At 50.5% G+C, this 14,376-nt stretch overlaps 1 protein-coding gene across 3 annotated transcripts in view; it reads right to left on the bottom strand.

The window, feature by feature from the left end:
- Positions 1–3,604: 3,604 nt before the first annotated feature.
- LOC143814981 (beta-1,4-galactosyltransferase 3-like) overlaps positions 3,605–14,376 on the bottom strand; it is a 71,107-nt gene continuing 60,335 nt past the window's right edge. For all 3 annotated transcript variants that reach the window (XM_077293726.1, XM_077293727.1, XM_077293728.1), the window contains 4 exons: positions 11,217–11,407; positions 7,079–7,201; positions 6,742–6,846; positions 3,605–4,537 (listed from right to left, as the gene is read on the bottom strand). In XM_077293726.1, the coding sequence (XP_077149841.1) occupies positions 4,369–4,537; positions 6,742–6,846; positions 7,079–7,201; positions 11,217–11,407 (588 nt within the window). In that variant the 3' untranslated portion in view covers positions 3,605–4,368. The remainder of the gene's footprint in view (positions 4,538–6,741; positions 6,847–7,078; positions 7,202–11,216; positions 11,408–14,376) is intronic.

Raw genomic sequence — 14,376 nt, 5'->3', positions numbered from 1 at the left:
CAATGCATCCCTGGGAACGGAAGCCGCTGCGTGCACCGCTGAGAGCCAGGAGGACTTCGGGGGCCATCAGAAGGTGAGTATATCAATATATATATTTTTTTTTTTACAGGGATTTTGTACCCAGGGGCCTGGAGGAGAGTCTCCTCTCCTCCAAACCCTGGGTACCATCCGCACATGAAGCGCTCACTTTACACATGGCGGGCACAGCCACATGCGTAAAGTGAGCGTTTCAATGCAATCCTATGGTGGTGGAATCGCCACGATTCCGCACAAATAATGAACTTGCTGTGGATTTTACCGCTACGGGCACAGCAACTGCAGAATCCCATAGGATTGCATGGGAATGCAAAAAACGCATAAAAAATGCAACGTGGGCACACAGCCTTAGTCAATATCCCCATCTCAGAGGCTGCTACTTATTAGCTTTCATTCTGAAGTTCACAAACTGACGCTCCACGATTTAAAGAGAACGAGACACTTAAACCTCATTTTCTTAAAGTAAATGCCGCTTTTTCTCCTGAATAAGGAGCTGTTTTTCTTTTGGTTCCTGCACCTCTCTGCTTTTCAGATACGGCTTCCTCTTCACGGTATATAAATCGTCTTTTTTAGCCAAGTCGGCCTGGTTTTATACCCTTCTGTGAGCATCTTCTTGTCAACCACACCCACTTGGATAAGAAGACTAGATTTATACGCAGCAAAATAGGGAGCCATAATCTCAGGAAGGGAGAGGAGCAGGAACTGAAGAAAAACAACGCCGGATTCAGGAGAACAAGGACTTTTAGATTAGGTCCAAAATATACACATTTATGTCGAGGGTCCTTTTAGCTTCCCGGGTGGCCAGAATCCACAGAAGTGCTCATGTCTACCATACAGCCTTCCGCCGGAGGTACCTGGAGAGTCTATAGCTCTGGCGGACGGCTGAAAACGCGTTGTACCCCCGCCGTGACTCGCACTGCTGTGTGCATTCTCCTATGAGAACAAGAACAAAATTGCTATAAAATCACCAGTAGAAAATACATATTTTTGTTTTATTATTTCACAATAAATATCAACATCCGGACAATATAATAATAAGACAACATCACGGCAAAACAGGAATGTAACGCAGAACCGCCGCACCGCAGATCAACGGAAGTGAGCGGCTACAACGTAAACTCACGCATTACATTAAGGAGGTCATGTAAGAACAGAGATTTATTCTGAAAAAATGGAGCCGAAGACCTAACGACTGAATTATAAAGGCACGTCGGGCTGGAAAAAAAAAAATTGAATATATATATATATATATATATATATATATATATATATATATATATATATATATATATATATATATATATATATATATATATATATATATATATCTCAAGAACCACTTGCTTTATTGGGGTCATCACTGTACAGCTATGACCAATGTATCCTACCTCAATTATTAATTCTTTTATTTTATACTGCGAGGCATCAGAATACGAGGAGGTGAAAACACTGAACTGGTCCATTATGGCATGTCATGTAGTGGGGGTCCGGCAGCTGATACCTGTGAATCTAATGGGAGTTCTAGAAATCTATGGATGAGTGAAAACTGGACCCCCCCCCCCCTTCAACGTTTCTAGAGGGTCCAGTCACAGACTTTGTCTCAACACACATTTTAAAAAAGTTCTTCACATTTGGTTAACATCCCATTTTAGGTCCAGTGTTCTGCCTAGAATAATTTAATGTTTGTTTGTTTTTTTATGCAGCAGGAACTTTGTTTTTATGATACTATTCCCTAGATAGTCACTAGGAAAAAATAATATTCTTGCTGCCTGCAGCCACCACTAGGGGGAGCTCACTGCATACTGGTTATTATTATAAAGTGAGCTCCCCCTAGTGGTGATGGCTGGTATCAGAAATTTTTACTAATTGTCCTTGAGCTCTATGTTAGGAAAAGAGCTCCATGACAAAGATATATTAAAAGAGTTGTTCAACGCTGAATCTTTCTTTTTTTAAAGGCACAGATAGATATATACAGTGGGGACAAAAGTATTTAGTCAGCGACCAATTGTGCAAGTTCTCCCACTTAAGCTGAGATAGGCCTGTAATTGGCATAATATGTAGACCACAACTATGAGAGTCAAAATTACAAAACAAATCCAGAAAATCACCTTGTCTGATTTGGAAGATTTATTTTGAAAATTATGGTGGAAAATCAGTATTTGATCACCTAAAAACATGCAAGATTTCTGGCTCTCAGAGACCTGTAACTTCTTCTTTGAGAGGCTCCTCAGTCCTCCACTCATTACCTGTAGTAATGGCTCCTGTGTGAACTTGTTATCAGTATAAAAGACACCTGTCCACAACCTCAAACACTCACACTCCAAACTCCACTATGGTGAAGACCAAAGAGCTGTTCAAGGACACCAGAAACAAAACTGTAGCCCTGCACCAGGCTGGGAAGACTGAATCTGCAATAGGCAAGCAGCTTGGTGTGATGAAATCAACTGTGGGAGCAATAATAAGAAAATGGAAGACATACAAGACCACTGATAATCTCCCTCGATCTGGGGCTCCACGCAAGATCTCACCCCATGGGGTCAAAATGATCACAAGAACGGTGAGCAAATATCCCAGAACCACACGGGGGACCTAGTGAATGACCTGCATAGAGCTGGGACCAATGTAACAAGGCCTACCATAAGTAACACACTACGCCACCATGGACTCAGATCCTGCAGTGCCAGACGTGTCCCACTGCTTAACCCAGTACATGTCCGGGCCCGTCTGAAGTTTGCTAGAGAACATTTGGATTATCCAGAAGAGTATTTGGAGAATGTCATATGGTCTGATGAAACCAAAGTAGAACTGTTTGGTAGAAACAAAACTCGTCATGTTTGGAGGAGACAGAATGCTGAGTTGCATCCAAAGAACACCATACCTACTGTGAAGCATGGGGGAGGCAACATCATGCTTTGGGACTGTTTTTCTTCAAAGGGACCAGCACGACTGATCTGTGTACATGAAAGAATGAATGGGGCCATGTATCGTGAGATTTTGAGTGCAAACCTCCATCCATCAGCAAGGGCATTGAAGATGAAACGTGGATGGGTCTTTCAGCATGATGATGATCCCAAGCACACCGCCAGGGCAATGAAGGAGTGGCTTCGTAAGAAGCATATGAAGGTCCTGGAGTGGCCTAGCCAGTCTCCAGATCTCAACCCCATAGAAAACCTTTGGAGGGAGTTGAAAGTCCATGTTGCCCAGCGACAGGCCCAAAACATCACTGCTCTAGAGAAGATCTGCATGGAGGAATGGGCCAACATACCACCAACAGTGTGTGGCAACCTTGTGAAGACTTACAGAAAACGCCTGACCTCTGTCATTGCCAACAAAGGAGATATAACAAAATATTGAGATGAACTTTTGTTAATGACCAAATACTTATTTTCCTCCATAATTTGCAAAATAAATCTTCCAAATCAGACAAGGCGATTTTCTGGCTTTGTTTTCTCATTGTGACTCTCATAGTTGTGGTCGACCTATGATGTCACTTACAGGCCTCTCTCATCTTTATAAGTGGGAGAACTTGCACAATTGTTGGCTGACTACATACATATATATATATATATTTTTATTTTTTTTTTTCAATAATTAACCGAGGCATACTCACTTTTCAGCACCACGGTGGATCCAGTACAGGCAGCTTTGGAAACTATGGCCAGCTCTGTTTGGGAGAGAACAGGACCGCTGAAGCCGTTGATTGGTTGCAGCGGTCAGGCCTCATCCCAGAAACATCATCAGTGCGCTCGTCTAGTCACCTTTTGACTTCCGAATTATACAGATATAGCTTCCATCAAGACCAGCGAAGGATCCACTGGGAGGGATATGAAGTAAGGCGAGTATGACTCCATTTATTGTATTGAAATCATTCATGCCCCAAAAATATAAATAAGATTTTCTAGCATCTCTTAGAGGGAGTTACTATGTAAATCTTGGTAAGGGCCGGTGCCGGAAGGTATAAGGCGCACGGTGATTTAAAGGACACTTTTTTTTTCCTTTATATAAAATATGACTATTGAGTAAAAGTCAAATATGAGAATAATTCATATAAACTGCCTCATTTCAGATAAAAACAAATAACACAGATCACACAGTACCGATAACGATAAGTCCTTAATCGTCCTCTCATCGATCCCTTCATTCCAGCATCTTACAGTCCGCACAGTGACCTCTACTGGCAACAGTGGGAAATACAGGCCCAGGGACGAGTGAGGAGTCAGGCCGCGGTCCACTCTTGGTCTTAACACCTCTTCCGGGGCCACATGGGGGGGCCACATGGGGACCCACAGCCTCACCCGTAACAGCTTCTATTAGTGCAGTCCTGACCAAGGGCTAAAATAACCTCCACCGGCTCGCCTCGGTCGGCATCACCGGAGCTTCACCAATGTCCACCGTGATGTTAGTGAAAAGTTGGATTTTCTCTCGGGAAAGGAGTTGGAAATGTAAGGAATTCATCCCGTCATCTCGCCACGTTTTTCTCGTATTACTCAACAGATTATGTCTATAAGTTTAAAGAAGAAAAAGTTAGAGATCACATCTGAACGGTCTTGGAAACAGTCAGCAACTTAGCTCTAATCAGGCCGGCGACAGGGGCTGCGGAGGGAGGGCCCGGCGACAGGGGCCGCGGAGGGGGAGGGCCCGGCGACAGGGGCCGCGGAGAGGGAGGGCCCGGCGACAGGGGCCGCGGAGAGGGAGGGCCCGGCGACAGGGGCCGCGGAGGGGGAGGGCCCGGCGACAGGGGCCGCGGAGGGGGAGGGCCCGGCGACAGGGGCCGCGGAGAGGGAGGGCCCGGCGACAGGGGCCGCGGAGAGGGAGGGCCCGGCGACAGGGGCCGCGGAGAGGGAGGGCCCGGCGACAGGGGCCGCGGAGAGGGAGGGCCCGGCGACAGGGGCCGCGGAGGGGGAGGGCCCGGCGACAGGGGCCGCGGAGGGGGAGGGCCCGGCGACAGGGGCCGCGGAGGGGGAGGGCCCGGCGACAGGGGCCGCGGAGGGGGAGGGCCCGGCGACAGGGGCCGCGGAGGGGGAGGGCCCGGCGACAGGGGCCGCGGAGGGGGAGGGCCCGGCGACAGGGGCCGCGGAGGGGGAGGGCCCGGCGACAGGGGCCGCGGAGAGGGAGGGCCCGGCGACAGGGGCCGCGGAGAGGGAGGGCCCGGCGACAGGGGCCGCGGAGAGGGAGGGCCCGGCGACAGGGGCCGCGGAGAGGGAGGGCCCGGCGACAGGGGCCGCGGAGAGGGAGGGCCCGGCGACAGGGGCCGCGGAGAGGGAGGGCCCGGCGACAGGGGCCGCGGAGAGGGAGGGCCCGGCGACAGGGGCCGCGGAGAGGGAGGGCCCGGCGACAGGGGCCGCGGAGAGGGAGGGCCCGGCGACAGGGGCCGCGGAGAGGGAGGGCCCGGCGACAGGGGCCGCGGAGAGGGAGGGCCCGGCGACAGGGGCCGCGGAGAGGGAGGGCCCGGCGACAGGGGCCGCGGAGAGGGAGGGCCCGGCGACAGGGGCCGCGGAGAGGGAGGGCCCGGCGACAGGGGCCGCGGAGAGGGAGGGCCCGGCGACAGGGGCCGCGGAGAGGGAGGGCCCGGCGACAGGGGCCGCGGAGAGGGAGGGCCCGGCGACAGGGGCCGCGGAGAGGGAGGGCCCGGCGACAGGGGCCGCGGAGAGGGAGGGCCCGGCGACAGGGGCCGCGGAGAGGGAGGGCCCGGCGACAGGGGCCGCGGAGAGGGAGGGCCCGGCGACAGGGGCCGCGGAGAGGGAGGGCCCGGCGACAGGGGCCGCGGAGAGGGAGGGCCCGGCGACAGGGGCCGCGGAGAGGGAGGGCCCGGCGACAGGGGCCGCGGAGAGGGAGGGCCCGGCGACAGGGGCCGCGGAGAGGGAGGGCCCGGCGACAGGGGCCGCGGAGAGGGAGGGCCCGGCGACAGGGGCCGCGGAGAGGGAGGGCCCGGCGACAGGGGCCGCGGAGAGGGAGGGCCCGGCGACAGGGGCCGCGGAGAGGGAGGGCCCGGCGACAGGGGCCGCGGAGAGGGAGGGCCCGGCGACAGGGGCCGCGGAGAGGGAGGGCCCGGCGACAGGGGCCGCGGAGAGGGAGGGCCCGGCGACAGGGGCCGCGGAGAGGGAGGGCCCGGCGACAGGGGCCGCGGAGAGGGAGGGCCCGGCGACAGGGGCCGCGGAGAGGGAGGGCCCGGCGACAGGGGCCGCGGAGAGGGAGGGCCCGGCGACAGGGGCCGCGGAGAGGGAGGGCCCGGCGACAGGGGCCGCGGAGAGGGAGGGCCCGGCGACAGGGGCCGCGGAGAGGGAGGGCCCGGCGACAGGGGCCGCGGAGAGGGAGGGGCCGGCGACAGGGGCCGCGGAGAGGGAGGGGCAGGCGACAGGGGCCAGGAGAGGGAGGAGCCGGCGACAGGGGCCAGGAGAGGGAGGGGCCGGCGACAGGGGCCAGGAGAGGGAGGGGCCGGCGACGGGCCGCGGAGGGAGGGAGCGGCGACAGGGGCCGCGGAGGGAGGGAGCGGCGACAGGGGCCGCGGAGGGAGGGGCCGGCGACAGGGGCCAGGAGAGGGAGGGGCCGGCGACAGGGGCCGCGGAGGGAGGGAGCGGCGACAGGGGCCGCGGAGGGAGGGGCCGGCGACGGGGTGCGAGTGGACGGCGACAGGGGCCACGGGGGTGGGAGCGGTGACAATATAAGGGTCAGACTTTAGTTTCCAGTGTTAGAGACAGCTTTTACCTGTGGGAGTTTTCCTCATTGCCGGAGTCGCGGTTGTGTGGGATCATTTTGTATCGGCCGATGCTCAGAGGCGTCCGGGTCATACTCATCCCTGAGAGACGGATCCTTATAAACAGACACATTACCACGTTATACAGCTCATGCATTGCTCTCACATTGCGCGCCCCTTTTAGATAAAACCTGCCCCCCCCCCAAAAAAAAAAAAAAAAAGTTGCAAGGGCATCTATAGGAAATTATCTAGCCGTGACACGACTTCTCACAAAACATCCGATTGTCGGAATTTCCATACTTAGTCTTTCAGCCCCTAATTGCAAAGACCCTCACCGGAGCGGATTACCTCATGGCGATATCGTCATCCTCTCCTCCCCAGCCCCAGTATGTGTTGGGGAATCCATTCATCTTCATAAACTGATCTGGTGTAAGCGCAGACACTCCGCCAAAGTATGCCCAATATGGAAGACTGCAGGGAAAGGGGCAAAGAAAACAAGGGAGGTGAGCTGTGACAACACCTATTGTGAATGGTGGATCCTGTGTTATCTACTGTATATAGAGGTGTTATCAGTCATTGTACAGGAGGAGGAGGTGAGCTGTGACATCTATTGTGAATGGTGGATCCTGTGGTATCTACTATATATAGAGGTGTTATCAGTTATTGTACAGGAAGAGGAGGAGGTGAGCTGTGACATCTATTGTAAATGGTGGATCCTGTGTTATCTATTCTATATAGAGGTGTTATCAGTCATTGTAGAGGAGGAGGAGGAGGTGAGCTGTGATATCACCTATTGTGAATGGTGGATTCTATGTTATCTACTGTATATAGAGGTGTTATCAGTCATTGTACAGGAGGAGGAGGTGGTGAGCTGTGACATCACCTATTGTGAATGATGGATATTGTGTTATCTACTGTATATAGAGGTGTTATCAGTCATTGTATAGGAGGAGGAGGAGGTGAGCTGTGACATCACCTATTGTGAATGGTGGATCCTGTGTTATCTACTGTATATAGAGGTGTTATCAGGCATTGCTAAATCCAGTCTGTGATGATGATGAGACTACTGAAAATAGAGTGCTAAAAGTGAGAGTTTGGTGTAGTATCTTCTGGACAGTGCGAAAATTGCAAAATTTTTCTTGGAAAACTGAAAAAATGAATCAAGTGTAAAAAAAAAAAAAGACAAATAATTGGTAAAGTATTGAGACCTTAGTCTCGAAACAATAGGAGAGACACCAAGGTTACTCACAGTATTTCCATGATAATATCTTTAAAAACCCCTTTTAAAGTAAAAACGCCCTCATTCTCATTAGCCAACATCACTTTCCTCATCCTTCCATATACGTGTTATTTTTACAAACATGGGTGAAATCAGAAAACTAACACTACATGCACCAGCAATCACCCCTGACATACAGTCCATCACTCGCCTTTTCTAAGCTCAGCTTTAATATATCTACCCTTTACTGATGCACTGTTTAAGAGTTAAACCTCCCCGTCCTGCAGGGACCTGGTAACGCATGTAATCTCACACGTAAAGCGCCCTGGAATAAATGTATAATATATAATAAAATATAACAAATAATAGTTTCATCCCTGTGAAGGATCAAATACTGATAATGTGTCAGCCATAATAAGTAATAACAAATATCCCGGCTACAGTGAGAATGTACAAAGCAGCAGTGACATCTAGAGGTCAGGGATAGGTACTGCACCTCTGCCCCAAGAGGTAGTATAAAAGTAAGGCTACTGAAACATGACAGAGGAGTAATGTGTTCCGATACTGACTTTATATATTGGCAAGTGGCTTTCAAAATCTGACTTAGGCTATGTGCACATGTTGCAGATTTGTTGCGTTTCCACAGCGTTTTTTTCCACGTGGAAATGCTATAAATCCGCACTGGATTATTAAGGCAAAGTTAATCAATGGTATTCCTGAATTGTTGTGCACATGCTGCAGGAAATTCCGTCCTTATTCTCAGCGTTTTATTTTCCGCAGCAGGTCAATTATTTTTGCAGATTTGTAGCGTTTCTGCACCTATTGAGTCAGTCAAATCCGCAGCAAAACCGCAGGTGTAAAAAGGTCTGCGAATTTGCTGCGGATGTGCAGGCAAAAACGCTGCAGAAAAAGGAGGAAGAGTGTGTGGGCGGAGAATGTGCGAGCGGAGAGTATGTGCGGGTGTGTGCAGCTGTGTGCGGTAACGCTACCGCCGGTCACAGAGCTGCAGGATGATGCTGGCAGATGTTAGCAGGATTCTGCAGCTGACTGTGACCTGCAGCGGTGACCTGTGGTAAAAAAGCAGGTATGGGCCGATGAGACTACTGCTCCCATCCGGCTAGGTCTGCTGTCACTGATAACAGTGACAGCAGGTGCTGCTGATGGGAGAGTAGTATCATCTGCCGGTGCCTGTACTCACAGTTTAAAAAAAAAAAAAGTTAAATTACATACATATTCACATAAAAATAAAACCCCGTTATACTCCCCGACGCCCTCGTCTCCTAGAAATAATGTAAAATAATAAACCAACATATACTCCCTGCCCGCCGTAGTCCAGGTAATCCAGCTTGTCCCACAACGATCTCACGTGTTAAACAGTCATATTGGGAGATGTGACCGCTCTACCCGGCCTCCAGTGATACAGTGACAGGAGGTAATCGCTCCCGCAGTGTATTAGCTGATCAGCTCTCACTTGCGGCACCACTGCATGTGAAAGTTCTCACACATCTTTACTGCTGTAAGTGGGAGCACCGGAGCTGATAAACTCCGGTGAACTCTCACGGCAGTGCAGTGACACACTGCAGGAGGGATTACGTGGCCCCTTCCCAGACTATTAATATCACCCCCCAGCTGTCTGCCTAGCCTTTGCTGGATCGATTTTATAGGGGGACCCCATGTCAATGTTTTTCTGGGGTTCCCCTGCAAACTAGCCAGTAAAGGTTAAGCGAACAGCTGTGAGCTGATATTAATAGCCTGGGAACCTTTATGGCTATTGGGTCCTTCCCAGAATATTAACATCAGCACACAGCCGTCGGCTTTTCCTCTGCTGGTTATTAAAATTACGCGGGAGCCCACGCAATTTATTTTTTTTGTAAATAAACAGATATTGCATTTCACGCAGATTTCTGAGGGTATGTTCCCACAGTCAGTAAACGCTGCGGGTTGGACGCTGCGTACATCCACAGCATCCAACCTGCAGCTGCCAGATATTACTGCATAGTGGATGAGATTTCAAGAAATCCCATCTCCACTATGCGTGCATCGACACCCGCGGCTTTCCTGTGGAGACGGACATGTGGAGCGTCTTTCCAGACCGCAGCATGTCCTATTTATTTTGCGGAGACGATCAGTCTCCGCAAGATAAATACCACCCTTCCAATGTATAGTGCGCGGTGATTCCACGCGGTTCAATGAACACCTGCGTTCAAAATCCAGCAGCGCTTTGGACACAGCGGACATGTGCTGCATCCAAAGCACTGCCGGCTACTGACCGTGGGGACGTAGCCTAATAACAGTTGCTGTTTTTTAACAGAATATGTAGGTTAATTATGTTAATGTTAATGCTGCTACATAGGCTGGTGTGTGTGTGTGTGTGTGTGTGTGTGTGTGTGTGTGTGTGTGTGTGTGTGTATTTAATAATAATGAGGGTATCTGGCTGAAAAGGTTGAACAAGGAAATTACATCTTTTTTTTTTTCACTTTTTTTCATAATATATCTTGAGCTTACAAATCAGCATGAAAAAGTCATCAAATCCGCGTGGAATTTCCAAGAGATGCAGAAATTTCCAAAAGCAAATCCGCAACGTGCGCACATAGCCTTAAGGAGTAATTAAGCAGCAAAAAAAAAAACAATTAGTCTATGTGCGCACGTTGCGGATTTGCTTTTGTAAAATTCCGTGTGGATTCTTCCTCCCTTGGCAGAAAACGCACTTGAAATTCCAGGCAGTTTTTATGCGTTTTTGATGCGGATTTCAATGCGTTTTTTAATGCGGATTTGTATGTACGTTTTCGTAAGCTAAATTAAGATATATTATTTAATATTGTTACATACCATATTCAAATATAATGTTTACCCACACAAAACAAATAAGTGATCTGTTTATTTTTCAAAAAATAATTTTTCAAAAATTGCGGGAGCTCCCGTGTAATTTTCTTAACCAGCAGAGGGAAAGCCGACAGCTGAGGTTAATATTCTGGGAAGGAGCACCCGCCTTCCCTTACTGCTCGGGTGCCAGATGTGTTGGTTGCATATCCACTTCGCTCAATGAGGGGCTGCAGCAGTGATATGAGAAGTCACAGCTGCAGCCAAAACACCAAGACCAGGGCAATGGCGCTGGACCCCAGAGAGCGAGTACCAGCCTTGTGATTTATCTCTAGTGTCCATAGCGCAATGACAATCTTCGCTCTGCGGCATCTCATCCATTCCTGATTAGCAGTGCGGTCAGCAGTCTGCACCATGGCTGCCGGCTCTCCACGCCCGCTGCATTACCTGTACTGGAACTTGTCCATGGCGCTGGAGAGATGCTTGGGGTAATACTCGTCACATATGTACAGGTTGTGATCATTCTCTGGAACGAGATCCACGTCGTGCAAAATTAAGCAGTCCCAGTCGTCGTAGCGCAGCGCCTCTCTCACGCCGATGTTTAGCAGCTTGGCCCGGTTAAACGTGGCGTTCCCCGCCTGGGAAGATAAATGTCGCCGTTAGTCAGGAAAATGGAGGAGAATCTGTCTTGCGGTTTGTAATGGAAGCGGTGACTATTTCACGGAACATTACAAGAGGAGGAAACAGAGGGAGTAGCGCTGTGATCGTTACTGGGATTTATCACCGGCACGGAGGGAAGGAGAGGAAGCTTTATTATCTAGTAATCGGCTGGAAAAATGACAAGTCTACAAAGTACAGCACCCGTCACCCAGGAAGAAGGAAGTGACCCATAACAAGTGGCACTGAAATTCTACAAAAATAACATAACATACTAATCTCTTAGTAGACATTCATGGTGGTCGCACTGAAGAGCTCAGTGGCAATAAATGGGGAACATTCATAGGACGCTACTTGTGCCAGAAGTCCAACTGTGCAATTTCTGAACTAATAGACCTGTCCTGATAAAAAAAGAGCTATAATAATCTAGCCACCACTAGGGGGAGCTCCCTGTATACAGAGATACATGATAAGATTCTGTCTGCAGCCACCACTAGGGGGAGCTCCCTGTATACAGAGATACATGATAAGCTCCTGTCTGCAGCCACCACTAGGGGGAGCTCCCTGTATACAGAGATACATGATAAGATTCTGTCTGCAGCCACCACTAGGGGGAGCTCCCTGTATACAGATATACATAATAAGCTCCTGTCTGCAGCCACCACTAGGGGGAGCTCCCTGTATACAGAGATACATGATAAGATCCTGTCTGCAGTCACCACTAGGGGGAGCTCCCTGTATACAGAGATACATGATAAGATCCTGTCTGCAGCCACCACTAGGGGGAGCTCCCTGTATACAGAAATACATGATAAGATTCTGTCTGCAGCCACCACTAGGGGGAGCTCCCTGTATACAGAGATACATGATAAGATCCTGTCTGCAGCCACCACTAGGGGGAGCTCCCTGTATACAGAGATACATGATAAGATTCTGTCTGCAGCCACCACTAGGGGGAGCTCCCCGTATACAGAGATACATGATAAGATCCTGTCTGCAGTCACCACTAGGGAGAGCTCCCTGTATACAGAGATACATGATAAGATCCTGTCTGCAGCCACCACTAGGGGGAGCTCCCCGTATACAGAAATACATGATAAGATTCTGTCTGCAGCCACCACTAGGGGGAGCTCCCCGTATACAGAGATATATGATAAGATTCTGTCAGCAGCCACCACTAGGGGGAGCTCCTTGTATACAGAGATACATGATAAGATTCTGTCTGCAGCCACCACTAGGGGGAGCTCCCCGTATACAGAAATACATGATAAGATTCTGTCTGCAGCCACCACTAGGGGGAGCTCCCTGTATACAGAGATACATGATAAGATCCTGTCTGCAGTCACCACTAGGGGGAGCTCCCCGTATACAGGGATACATGATAAGATCCTGTCTGCAGCCACCACTAGGGGGAGCTCCTTGAATACAGAGATACATGATAAGATCCTGTGTGCAGCCACCACTAGGGGGAGCTCCCCGTATACAGGGATACATGATAAGATTCTGTCTGCAGTCACCAGTAGGGGGAGCTCCCTGTATATAGATACATGATAAGATCCTGTCTGCAGCCACCACTAGGGGGAGCTCCTTGTATACAGAGATACATGATAAGATCCTGTCTGCAGCCACCACTAGGGGGAGCTCCCTGTATACAGAGATACATGATATCATTTCCTACATCCATGATCTCTTTGTTACTACCAAACTTTCCTTCCTCGCCATCACCGAAACCTGGCTCACCCCTTCTGACACAGCCTCTCCTGCTGCACTCTCTTACGGTGGCTTCCACCTTTCTCACACACCCCGCCCCAGCAGCAAGCATGGCGGAGGAGTTGGTTTTCTCCTGTCAGATAACTGCTCCTTCACCCCAATCCCACTGCCACCCTCTGTTACCCTCCCTTCCTTTGAGGTGCACTCTGTGCGCATCTACTCCCCCTCCAACCTCCAACTGGCTGTCATTTACCGCCCCCCAGGGCCAGCCACCATCTTCTTTGACCACTTCACCACCTGGCTACTTCATTTCCTTTCTGCAGACATCCCCACTATCATCATGGGCGATTTTAACATCTCCATTGACACTTCCCTCTCAGCTGCCACTAAACTTCTATCTCTCTCTTCCTCCTTCGGCCTCACTCAATGGTCTTCTGCAGCCACTCACAAAGATGGTCACACACTGGACCTCATCTTCACCCGCCTCTGCTCCCTATCTAACCTCTCTAACTCACCTCTTCCTCTCTCTGACCACAACCTTCTCACATTCTCATCTCTCTCCACTCCATGTCTAGAGTCCCCACCCCACAAACTTTCACACCCTCGCAGAAATCTTAAACATCTTGACCTACATTCATTCTCTGAATCCCTCCTACCTCTCACTGACATAAGTTCCATACACAATGCGGATGATGCTGCCGCTCTATATAACACCACAATAGCTGTAGCTTTGGAATCTGCTGCCCCACTTACACATACCAAAGCTCGCAAAATCAACAGACAGCCCTGGCACACCAGCCTGACCAAGGAACTGAGGCGAGCTTCCAGGGCTGCTGAGCGCAGATGGAAAAGATCCCACTCCAACGACCACTTAATCGCATTCAAACAGTCCCTCACTACTTTCAAGACCGCACTCGCCACAGCTAAACAAACCTACTTCTCATCTCTCATATCCTCCCTGTCTCACAACCCTAAACAGTTATTCAACACCTTCAATTCTCTCCTCCGTCCCCCAGCACCTCCTCTCTCCCCACTTATCTCTGCTGAAGACTTTGCCTCATTCTTCAAGCAGAAGATTGATAACATCAGAGACAGTTTTGGTCAACAAGCCCCAGAGCCCTTCCTCCCAACTTCCCTACCCTCCACCTCCAAAACCAACTACTCCACCATTACAGAAGATCAACTCTCCACTCTACTCTCAAGATCGCATCTCACCACCTGTGCACTTGACCCGCTCCCA

This window comes from Ranitomeya variabilis, chromosome 3, assembly GCF_051348905.1.
Source record: "Ranitomeya variabilis isolate aRanVar5 chromosome 3, aRanVar5.hap1, whole genome shotgun sequence".
NCBI lineage: Eukaryota > Metazoa > Chordata > Amphibia > Anura > Dendrobatidae > Ranitomeya > Ranitomeya variabilis.
Note: the sequence above shows the minus strand (reverse complement) of the source record. Positions and strands in the feature narration are given on the sequence as shown.